Here is an 11,348-nt window from a genome sequence, read left to right as displayed (position 1 = left end):
GAAGGGGCGGGATCTGGAACGCGCAAGCCGCCGCCGTCTCAGGTTCGCTGACAGATGCCAAGCCGAAACGGCTCGGGTGCCAAGGAGAAACATGCTACCTTTCTCCGACTCGTCGGGCATGAATCAGCGGAGAGCAATCGGGGGAAATATCACAGAAGATAGTTACTGGTAGTATTCCAAAACGTAGCTCCCTAGGTAAGGTAAGTGTTTATCCCGGGCCCTGCAGACACGCAAGCAAGCAAAGAAAGCCCAAACAAGCGCGTCTCACCAATTGACCAACCAAACCGCCCGCGACACAACAAACACGATACCTACCTGACTCTCTTGTAGCAGAGGATGAAAATGACATGACATGTCCGCAGTCCACCCCCAGCAGGCCGTCCCATCAAGAAGAAAGGGAAGACAGACCCGGCCGAGGGCGTGCCCGGATTCCAGGCTACTTGCAAAAGGGGTTTCATATCAGCACATCTTCGGCACAACCACAGCCATCGAGCCCGATCAGCCCCCGAGAGGGAGAAACGTGCGGCTGAATTGCAATTTGACATCCGTGCTTTGTCTTCCTTGGTCTTGGACATGATAGCCAAGCAGCAGCCAACCAAGCCGGTTAGCTGAGGGTCAGTAAACGCCGAACGGGAAGAAGGGGGGATGCTGGAAACAAGAGACCAAAAAAGGCACGCGTGTATTATGTCAGTATTAGATGCTCGCTTTCCCAGCCCAGATCCCCATTCACGCGCCAGATCCCGCGCCAACCGCCAGCTCGCTCGTAGGAATCGTTGTGTGTACATGACCACCGGTATCGAAGGGTATGTGTCATTAGGAAAAGGTATATAGAAACGTGAACCCAAACATCTCGTTTCGCCCCCGAACCTGTCCCGTCAGTAAATAGTCTTCGCCATCTCAGAGCTCGTCGCGGCCCAGGATGGGAGTCGCCGTCGGCTTCCGCATGCTGTCGCCGAGGATTTCGTCGAGGCGGAGGAAAAATTTGTCCATGTGGGCGCCCATGAACCATGCAAGTCCGACCTGCGACGGGGGTTAGCAAAATGGACGTCGGCTCCACAGCGGGGCGGAGAAACTGCTGTTCCGTAGGCAAGGGCCCGGGGGTGTTTCCATACCATCATAAGCCCGATGAGGATCAGAGTCGCCAGCACAGCCGATACCAGCATGAACGCCTCGCCCTTGTCCATGGACGGCTGCGCTTGAGGCTGCGCTGCCTCGATCTTCTTGGGATCTTGGGTAGGGAAGATGGACTCGATGAATTGTTCGATCTGGTGGTTTTGTTAGCCGACCGAACTTGACGATGCACCCGACACCAAAACTACGTACCTTGCCGCACTGGGTGCTGATAGCCAAGAAGTTGGGGTCCCTCGGGTCGTTCTTCTTGTGTATCCTCCTCACGTACTTCCGGAACACGTCGCACACGATGCGCAGGTTCTGCGTCGACTCGATCATGAGCTGGCAAGCGTCGCCCTTGGTGATCTTGACATTCCTCTCGAACACGGCCGGGTTGCGGAATACGAGCTCCAAGGTTGCCATGGCCATGCTCTGGGGGATAGCGACGAAGTTGAACACGCTCTGGTCCCGGATGCCGGCCATGTAGAACAGGCACTCGTCGGCATGCTTCAGCGCGTTCAGCACCATGTGGGAGCTGCACTGGAGCGCCTTCTCGCGGTTCTCGGGCGCGAACATGTCATCCCAGTTGTCGACGTACTGGCTCCAGATCTCCTTGGGCCAGAAGCGCCGCTTGTCAACCCAGTCCTCGTGCACATCACGGATGATGTTGGTCTTCTGTAGCATCTGCCCCATGCTCTCCGTGAGGTCGGCGCGCACGAGCAGCTGCGGGTTGGCAAGCTCGCTCTCGACGAACAACCGTGTCAGGCCCTCGCCGACCAGTCCGGCGACGTAGTGGCAGTACAGCTCGTACTCCTCGATGGTGTTGACCCCGTTGATGTTGTGCTCGGCGTTGACGGCGTAGTCGGCCATGCCGTTGCCCATCTTGATGGTGATGTCCTTGATAATCTCAAAGTAGGGCTTCTTGACCTTCTTCAGCTCAGTAATGACATTGTCGAAGCCCACGAGGAGATCGCGGTCCTTCTCGTTGGGCCCGTTCTTGTCAAATGTCCACCCGTCCTGTTCCATGTTTACGTGGAAGTTCCGCAGTAGGGGCTCCTTCTCCTTGATGTCGATTGTCATGTCATCCTCAATGGTGTCTAGGCCACGGAGTACCAGGTAAAAGAGGCAGATGGGCATCAACAGTTCGGGGTTCAGCTCCTTGATGACGGCGGCGAATGACCGCGAGGTCAGGTCGAGGTATTCGAAGCATTTCTTCTCCGTCTCTGTCTCATCCTCGGTATCGCGCCTGTGGACGGGCTCGTGCCATACCTTCCTGCAGAGTGAATCAGTAAAACGGATCTAGATGGGTTTTGAAGCAGCAGAGCGTACCATTGGATAATGGACCGAAGCTGGTTCGGGTGGACGAGGTAATAGAAGGCTTTCTGAGCGACGCCCATTTTCGATCTTTCCGTTCAGGTCTGAGAAGGGGAGTCTGTTGTCGGTGAGACACGGGACGGTGATTTGGGTTGATTAAAAAATGTGTTTGTCAAAATGGCCCAGCTCCCGAGATGGCGCGTCCGTAAACTCGTCGTCGTCGTCGTTATAGCTCGTACTGACTCGTGACTGATGACCTTCGCGTCTGGAAAGAAAAGGACACGCGCCAGAGGATCCAACGATGATGGAAGTTGCGGAGAAGACACACCTACCCCAAAGGAAAGGGATCGAGGCTCCACAGAAATTGTCTGCTCCATCAGCCTGGACGGAAAAATGGACAGGTCCCTGACCCCAACGTGTGGCGGCCCCACTGTTTCCCGGGCCGGCCACCGATTCCGTCTCCCATTCGCCAATTCCCTGTGGCCAAAGCTTCTCTCGCATGGAAGACCTGGCCGTGTGCTTCTTGACATTTTCCTGTATTCATGTCCCATCTCCCAAACGCCTCGTTACCCGGCCAATATTGGAGCCTTGCCAGACGAGTCGCCGTCTTGGTGTCTTACGCAAACACGATAAAAAAGTCTATCTGCCTGCGCATTCCGTGTGGTAATCAAAATCTCGGGGGCGGACCAGGGGATCCAACTCCGTCCCCGGTTGGTTCTTCAGGATCAAGAGGTGTGTGGTTGGGTGTGGTGGGGCTTGCAGATTCCCCGGATTGACGGGAGCATCGTGCCGGGAGGATTGATGGCGCGTGACAAAAGAGACAATTTTTGCGGCCGCATTCGAATCTGGCGTAGATTCAACTCAAAGTCTGAGATCAGGTCAAGAGCAGGAAAATTATCCGTGAGGTACGGGTTGGCCACGAGGCGACTCGCGGGTGAGACATGCATTTCGACACTGACGAACAGCTCCCCAAGCTGCATTGCATCGTACCCCGCGATTGATCCCCACCAACGTACCACAGTATCCCGATCTGGGAACGACGGAACTGGCCAGCGCCGTTGCATTCATCAAACGACAGCTGGCTGGCCGTTTCATGCTCGGCTCCCCAGTGTGATGTCTGGGCTCGTATGGCATGGAGCATGGCCAATCTGCTCGGCCTTCTTATTACCACGGTAGCCCCGACTGTGATGGGTGTCATTTGACAAACGGGCGCCACCTTGACGCGCCCAAGTCACATATTTCGGTTATTCAAGCCGTTTTCTCGCCATGATTTCGGTGGGGTTTGCCGTTCTCTCTGTTGTTGCTCGCGGGTTCCATCGTTTGCAAACGATCTTCATCAAAGACCCATCTTATTCTTAACTGTGGCGGATACCACTGGCCAAGCCAAGATCACTGGCCAAGCCAAGATCACAGTGTCCCAGATTCGAAAAAGAAGCCAGAACATCAATCCTTCACGTTGGAATATGGCGGCACCGAACGGGGCAAACGGGACCCAGCGGCACCGCTTCCTAATTTGGGGTGGTGATGGTTGGGTTGCGGGACATCTCAAGACCCTACTAGAGAAGCAGGGCAAGGAAGCACATGCGACGACCGTTCGGATGGAAAACCGCGAGGCCGTCATTCAGGAACTCGACCGTATCCGGCCAACCCACGTCCTTAACGCAGCGGGCTGCACTGGGCGCCCCAACGTCGACTGGTGCGAGGACAACAGGGAGGCCACCATCAGATCCAACGTCATCGGCACGCTGAATCTGGCCGACTGCTGTCTCCTTCAGGGCATCCACTGTACCGTCTTCGCCACCGGGTGCATCTACCAGTACGACGAGACGCATCCTTGGGACGGGCCGGGCTTCCTCGAGACCGACCCAGCCAACTTTGCCGGCAGTTTCTATTCCATGACCAAGGCGCATGTTGAAGAGGTAACCGTTCCCCGGCCACGCTCTGGGGTGATCATACTAACAGGCGACTGTTCGGGCGCTGGGTAGATCATCAAGCATTACAACAACTGCCTGATTCTGCGATTGCGCATGCCGGTCTCGGACGACCTGCACCCGCGGAATTTCGTGACCAAGATCTCCAAGTACGAGCACGTGGTGGACATTCCAAACAGCAACACGATCTTGACGGATTTGCTCCCGGCGTCAATCCTACTGGCTGAGAACGGCGAGGTGGGAGTCTACAACTTCACGAACCCTGGGGCAATCTCGCACAACGAGGTGCTCGCCTTGTTCCGCGATATCGTGCGCCCGTCGTATACGTGGAAGAACTTTAGTCTCGAGCAGCAGGCCAAAGTCATCAAGGCCGGCCGCAGCAACTGCAAGCTGGATACTACCAAGCTGGTATCAAAGCTGAAGGAATATGGTTACGAGCTCCCCGAGGTCCATGAGGCTTACCGAAGGTGCTTTGAGCGAATGAAGGCTGCAGGGATCCAGTAGATAAGATGAATCCAAGACTCAACAACGAGGCTATAATGTTCCGTGTATGTCCGATCAGATGTTAATCAATCGCGTTGACATCGAGCCACGCTCCATCCAGTATGGACATACCTGTATTCGTGGTTGACAGGTCTCGGAAACAAAGACGGACTTCGGCATGAAGCGACCCCGCTGACACCCCCACTGACGACTCGCCCACCACAGCCCACCACCACAGACCGGAGTTTTCCGTGGCTGAGATACGTAATTTGGCTTGGTTCCTGCCTGGCTTTTGCACCCACTTTCGTCAGTCTCTCGGCGCAATAATAATACTTATTTGGTAGTCAAACAGGACGAGTGGCTTTTGTTGACATCTACGCAATCTGCTTACTTGCTGTGACTCTCTTCTCGAGCAAACAGCCATTTCGCAACCACCTCGCAACCACTTCGCAGCCCCTCTCTGCGGGAAAACACACCAGTTTACCGCACTTGGAACCCAGCGCATTTTAGGCGAACCCGACGCCGCAGACACTTACCCCGTGGAGATTTAACCACCACCGACACCTCTCGGGCGCGTCATATTCCTTAGCCGCCATGGTAGTCGATACAGCATACTACGACATCCTGGGCGTCCAGCCGACGGCCACCGAGCTCGATATCAAGAAGGCCTACCGCAAGCTCGCCATTATACACCACCCCGGTAAGTGGGCGCGCGTCCTTCTCGCCGTCGCTGCCCACCGGCTCCCCTCCCTCTCCGACTCCAAAACTGACCGGCCCCTCCGTCTCAGACAAGAACCCGAATGATCCCACCGCCCACGCCAAGTTCCAGGAAATCGGCGAAGCCTATCAAGTGCTATCCAACGATGACCTGCGAAAAGCCTACGACAAGTTTGGCAAGGAGTCGGCTCGCCCCTCCGAGGGCTTCGTCGACCCGGCCGAATTCTTCACAAGTATCTTCGGCGGCGAGGCGTTTATGAATTGGATCGGCGAGATCAGCCTCATGAAGGACCTGACCGCCACCATGGACATTACCATGACCGCTGCCGAAGAGGAAGAGCAAGAGGCGGCCGCCGCAGCAGCAGCCGCCGCGGCAGCCGGAGGGACACAAGAAACAGCGGGCCAATCATCCGAAGACGACGAGTTCCCCGACACAGAAAAGGCGAAGCGGGAGAGCATGAAGGCTACCGAGGCCGGCTACGCCGCTGAGTCATCGAGCGAGAAGAAGAAACCCATACCGACCGTCGTGGTCGACGACGAGAAGATGGCCGAGCAGAACGACGCCCCACCCCCTTACAGCAAAGAGGCCTCTCCGGGCCCCAGTTCCAGGGCGACAACGCCGCTCGGCGGTCGCACCCAGATCCCCATCCGACCCGCCATCATGGACCGGCCGTCCGACGACGCCGCGGGCGATGACTCGGCGTCGCACGACGGGAAGCGCAAGGACAAGAAGTCCAAATCAGGCATGTCCAAGGAGCAAAGGGAGAAACTGGCAGCCTACGAGAAAGAGCGCGCCAGGATCCGGCAGGAGCGCGTCGACATGCTGGCGCAGAAGCTGCTGGACCGGCTGTCGGTGTGGACGGAGACGGACAGGGGCAAGGACGTGACGGCGGCGTTCCAGGAGAAGACGCGGCTCGAGGTGGAGGAGCTCAAGATGGAGTCGTTCGGCATCGACATCCTGCACGCGATCGGGGCCACCTACGTCAGCAAGGCGACGGCGCTGCTGCGCAGCCAGAAGTTCTTCGGCATGGGCGGCTTCCTCAGCCGCATGAAGGACAAGGGCACGCTGGTCAAGGACACGTGGAACACCATCAGCAGCGCCATCGACGCCCAGCAGACCATGGAGGAGATGGCCCGCCTCGAGGAGCAGGGCGGCGACGACTGGACCGACGAGAAGAAGTCCGAGTACGAGCGCCGCGTCACCGGCAAGATCCTGACCGCCGCCTGGCGCGGGAGCAGGTTCGAGATCCAGAGCGTCCTGCGCGACGTGTGCGACGCCGTCCTCAACGACAAGAAGGTCCCGCTAGGCAAACGCCTCGAGCGCGCCGAGGGACTCGTCCTAGTCGGCCAGATCTGCGCGAACGTAAGCAAATCCCCCAACTCCCAACCCTTCCCCCAACTCCCAACCCTTCCCCCCCCCCCCCCACCCCCAAAATCACTCCTCCCACCCCCATCCCACACCCTCACGCAACTAACTCTCCAAAAAAACAGGCCAAGCGCAGCCCCGAAGAAGAGGGCGATTACATGGCCTTCGAGCAGCTCGTCGCCGAGGCCGCCATGAAGAAGGAGAAGGAGTCTAAGAAGAAGGGCAAGGACAAGAAGGACGACAGCGGCAAGAAGGACGCTGCCGGCCCCGGCCCCAGCCCCGGCGACAAGGCCTGGCAGGACGCGGCGGCGGCCGCCGCGGGCGACGTGCCTAATGTGCCGAAGGGGTCTTCATCATAGGTTGAAAAGGGGGGAGGGGGGCAAGATGGAAATGTGTGGATGGAGGGTTGGGGGGTGATTGATACCTTGTTGTTATTGGTGATGGTCATGGTGATGGTGATGGTGGCAGTGGGGTGGGGGTTAGATTGGAAGGGGAGATGGTGAAGACGGGGGGATGTTGCTTCCGCGACGTTAGATACACCGGACCGGGCTGCTGCGGCCGCAAAAACCTCTCATGCTCACACGGCTGCTTACATATACCTCTCTCCTAATGAGACATAGAGTCTGATTCTTTAGCGTCTGGCGTTTTGTTATTGGGGGCAGCAGGTTACAGCATGGGGAGTGCCCTTCTCATGGGTACAAAGGGCACTCCGCAGGTAGGTAGGTAGCGTTTACAGAATCACCACAAAATCACCTCTCGCTATCTCGAAATCCACTGCCGGGGTATCAAAGTAATAGTATTATGAAAAGCCCAAATACCGGGATGCAATCGATCCTAAACCAAAAACGCGGCTTCCGCTACGGGCAGAGGCTCCTGTGCCTGTGCCCGGGGTCCTATCTTTTATGCCTGGGTATCTCGTGGTACAATATAGTCCGACAAAAAGAGAAAGCTGCTGGCTGGGCGGGCAGGTCCCGGTAGAGAAAAGTAGACAAGTGTGTGTGCTACAGCCTGACCTGACCGAGCCATTTCGAGAGGCAGTGGGCAGGTAGGTAGCTGTATCCGGCAAGAAGATGATGCAAGTGTCGACGCGGGTGAACCTCAGATAGCCCCCCCGAGAAGGATTGCGCATGTGTCCCGGCCCCGTCGTATGTTTGTTTCCGCGCAATGCAAGGTAGAAAGCAACAACGCCACCCCCTACTCCTGCCTGTTCCCAATGCCAGCGCCGGACTTGAGAGATTAAGGAAAATGACATGACGAAGGAAATGTTCCGTGAGTGGTGAGTGACGCCATCGCGCGTGCGTGGGTAGTCAGCCAGTTTATCGGCTGCTCGGTGTCTCTCTTCTCCCTTCTTCCCCGCCATCCCTGGGCATTTCGATCCCGCTATCCCTATCCTGCGGGTCTTTGCTCCATGTGGTTGTTGCGTGGTCGCCCACAAGGGACTCTTCATCTACGAGGGACTCTTCGTCCACCCGGGACTCTTCGTCCAGTGAGTCTATCGCGTAAATCGTGTCTTCGCCCAGGATGTGGTCCTCGGCTTCCTCGTCGCTCCGCTCCCGACGCTCCACCTCTTCCGGGGCGAGGACTCTTCCCCCCAGCTCGACATCGCTAGCCCGGACCTGGTATTCAAGCGCGCGCTTGCCCTCTTTGATCAACTCCTCCGTCCATCCGAGACACCGCTTGAGGCTTTGGTTGATTTTCTGGCTGTCCACAATCAGCTGCTGGTGCTTGGACAGGTCCACTTCAAGGCGCCGCTCGTCTCTCCGCCGCTTCTCGTGACGCAGCTCGGTCGCACCCGGGCTCATCTCCCCCTCGGCCTCCGAACCCGACATGTCGTCCTCTTCCTCTTCTTCCTCTAGCTCATCGGGCTTGTCCAACTCGGCATCCTCGGCCTCAATCTCGCTCGCTTCCTCGCTCAGGTCGTCCAGATTTATACCGGCTCTCGCTAGGCCGCCTCCTTCTACGGTCGAGTCCGAGGGGATTCGACTCCCCATGGAGCCCATGCTCAACCGCCCTGATCTGGACAGCCGCTGGTAGCTCCGCAGCTCGGCCGTCTGTTTCCTCAATTGTCGCTCCAGTGTGCGGTTGATGGCCTCGAGGCTGGCGTTTGTGATCTGGAGGTCCTGCACCTTACGCTCCCGCCGTGCGTTGGCAACGAGCTCTGTCGGTTGGCCATCCTGCGGCGACTTTGTCGGGCTGTTGAGGGACTCGGGTTGATCCTCCTCTGCCTCGGCGAAATCTTCTGCCGCCTGGAGCAGCGACGCAAACCCGCTCGCGGTTGAAGTGCTTGGCAACGCCGGCTCAGGGTTCGGTGAGAGTAGAGGAGACGTGCTCCTAGAGGACGGAAGAGACGGAAGGGGGTTGTGGATGGAGGCACGCTTTGCAGTGCTGGGCAGCTCGATGCTAGTAGCACTTTTTGAGTAACTATGCGACTTCGGCCGTGATGGGCGATCGAGATTCACTCTTCCTTGGCTGAGCTGAGTGCTGATCTGAGGGCTCACTGCCGCGACGGGTGATCGGGGAGAGATAATGCCCGAGTTTCCAGTCTTCGGTACGGTCTGTTGTGGCGATTTAATAGGGGATAGAGCCCTCGGAACGTTCCCCCGCCCGCCGCTCGGTACCCTAGTTGCCGTCGAGACAGTGGAACCTGGCGACTTCCTTATCGCCGGTCCGATTTTCGCTGGAGGTTGTAGCCCAGGCTTCCCGTTGGCATAAATGAACTTGCTCGCCAAGCTGTCTTGGGGTGTGGGAGACGTCACCGGCGGGGAGAACGGTCTGGGAACGCCAGCCTGCCGTTCCGGTAAGGTATTCCCGTTTGCGTAGAAGAAGGTCGTAGACTTTTGCTGCTGAGGAGCAGACGGCTTCACAGCTGTCGTCTGCGGCGCCGGTTTTGGGGCATCGGAGGCGTAAAAGAACTTCGAGTCTCGATCTTGTCGTGTCCCACCGCCAACTTCGGAAGCGGGACTGAACGTCACCACCGGTCTCCTGTGCGCGTCCTCTGCCCCTGAAACGCCCAGGCCCGCCCGTGTCTCCAAGGGATCTTGTCGATCCGGGTTTGGCGTGCCATTTGGGGTGCTGCTAGCACTGTCGACGCGACTCTGTCTTGCACCGGATCGTGGAGTGACGTTGTTGCCGAGAAAAGCGGAAACGGGGGATGTTAATTCATCTCGGTCACGGGGGTTGTTGCCATTAACATTCAGGGTTGATTCGGCGGTGGAGCGCCGTTTGAGCGGTGTCGTAAGTGTTGGGGCCTGTTGTTGGGGGGCGGCTGCTCGTGTCGCAATTTTCGGGGTCAAGGGCGGTTTGTTTACGGCGCGTCCAACCGTGGGCTGCCGATGGCCCGCGACGGATGGCCGCTCAGATGGTGGCATCCTGACCGTGGTCGGGAGTGGTTTTGGTGTGCCGGTTCCTGGTTTCACAATCCGTACCGCCGGCGTGGCATTTTCGTTTCGAGCTCGCAGAGGATGGCGGGACCCGAGTCGCGTGTTTCCGGTCGCGGTCGCGGTAGCGGTAGCAGTGGCGGGTGGTGGGCAAGCGGTTGCTGTTGTTGTGATCCGGGCCGTTCTTTTGCCCGCGGCAGTGGTGCTCGTGGTTAAAATCCCCGCAGATGGTTTCTTCCTGAGGGTGTTCGGCGGTGATAGAGTAGGATTGCCCGTTGCGGCAGCAGTTTGGTAAGGTGCGGAGCGTTTCGTTGCACCTGGTTTGAGGGTTGCCGAAGATGGCGGTGACATTCTGTCGGGAGATCAATCTGGGGAATTGGGGAATTCCACCAGAGAGGTGCGAGTTGTTTAGGCCGCACCCTGTGATTCCGTTTCGGGCCGCCACCGCAACTGTGACTGGCCGATAACACCCACAACAATTCCAACAGAGCGGATACAATGGGGTTTACCGCTCTTTTTACTCGAACACTCGGTCATAGATAGGTAAGGTGGATAAAATAGATGTTTGATGCAGCTTCGATAAGAGAGAGCATTTCACCGTTTCGTCCGAGCTACCTATGAGAGCCCAATTCCTGGGCAAATGAACCCGGCTCCCCGGGTCCAGACCAGAGTCAACAAGGGCGAAACAAACTATCGGCTCATTCCCGCCATTCATGGTTCATCCGAATTGATTGTTTACCTCATGCGCCAACTGACGACCCCACCATGCCCGGGGAGAGTCCACCGCACCTGGCCAGCCAACTGTCCATCCAGCCGGGGCTCCCCGGTGCTGTTCCTTGCTTCCCGAGCCGTGAATAACTTTATGCCGCCCCGCCTGGTCAATATTCAACATTGATATTCGAGAATCGCAATCTCCTCAAACGAAACAAACGCGACGCGCCGGTCGTGTTCGCAGCCTCCTATTCAGACCGAAATTTGACTGAAAACCTACCATTTCTTGGCGGAAACAAGAAGAGAAACCGCCCTCTTCCGGTCAGGTGGACTATTCCT

The 11,348-nt window shown here is 57.6% G+C and overlaps 5 protein-coding genes across 5 annotated transcripts; 2 read left to right on the top strand and 3 right to left on the bottom strand.

Moving 5' to 3' along the window:
* Positions 1-149: 149 nt before the first annotated feature.
* B0H64DRAFT_408271 (uncharacterized protein) lies at positions 150-1,133 on the bottom strand. Its single transcript, XM_062804630.1, has one exon. It carries the CDS (start codon positions 783-785, stop codon positions 312-314), a length of 474 nt encoding a protein of 157 aa, XP_062655369.1. The 5' UTR covers positions 786-1,133; the 3' UTR covers positions 150-311.
* On the bottom strand, positions 738-2,653 carry B0H64DRAFT_241808 (isoprenoid synthase domain-containing protein). Its single transcript, XM_062799848.1, has 4 exons — positions 2,440-2,653; positions 1,324-2,383; positions 1,113-1,265; positions 738-1,020 (listed from the first exon to the last, which is right to left on the bottom strand). The coding sequence occupies exons 1-4, from the start codon at positions 2,505-2,507 to the stop codon at positions 898-900; spliced, it is 1,404 nt and encodes a 467-aa protein (XP_062655368.1). The 5' UTR covers positions 2,508-2,653; the 3' UTR covers positions 738-897.
* Positions 2,654-3,744: 1,091 nt separating this feature from the next.
* Positions 3,745-5,146, top strand: B0H64DRAFT_241813 (uncharacterized protein). Its single transcript, XM_062799849.1, has 2 exons — positions 3,745-4,343; positions 4,410-5,146. The coding sequence occupies exons 1-2, from the start codon at positions 3,888-3,890 to the stop codon at positions 4,857-4,859; spliced, it is 906 nt and encodes a 301-aa protein (XP_062655367.1). The 5' UTR covers positions 3,745-3,887; the 3' UTR covers positions 4,860-5,146.
* B0H64DRAFT_408266 (X-domain of DnaJ-containing-domain-containing protein) lies at positions 5,072-7,331 on the top strand. Its single transcript, XM_062804629.1, has 3 exons — positions 5,072-5,538; positions 5,627-6,918; positions 7,047-7,331. The coding sequence occupies exons 1-3, from the start codon at positions 5,433-5,435 to the stop codon at positions 7,278-7,280; spliced, it is 1,632 nt and encodes a 543-aa protein (XP_062655366.1). The 5' UTR covers positions 5,072-5,432; the 3' UTR covers positions 7,281-7,331.
* A 699-nt stretch (positions 7,332-8,030) lies between these two features.
* On the bottom strand, positions 8,031-10,853 carry B0H64DRAFT_408264 (uncharacterized protein). The gene has a single exon (XM_062804628.1). The coding sequence runs from the start codon at positions 10,647-10,649 to the stop codon at positions 8,238-8,240; it is 2,412 nt and encodes an 803-aa protein (XP_062655365.1). The 5' UTR covers positions 10,650-10,853; the 3' UTR covers positions 8,031-8,237.
* Between the last annotated feature and the right edge of the window lie 495 nt (positions 10,854-11,348).

The sequence above is a fragment of the Chaetomium fimeti genome (genome assembly GCF_033439085.1).
Source record: "Chaetomium fimeti strain CBS 168.71 chromosome Unknown B0H64scaffold_8, whole genome shotgun sequence".
In the NCBI taxonomy this organism is placed as follows: domain Eukaryota; kingdom Fungi; phylum Ascomycota; class Sordariomycetes; order Sordariales; family Chaetomiaceae; genus Chaetomium; species Chaetomium fimeti.
Note: the sequence above shows the minus strand (reverse complement) of the source record. Positions and strands in the feature narration are given on the sequence as shown.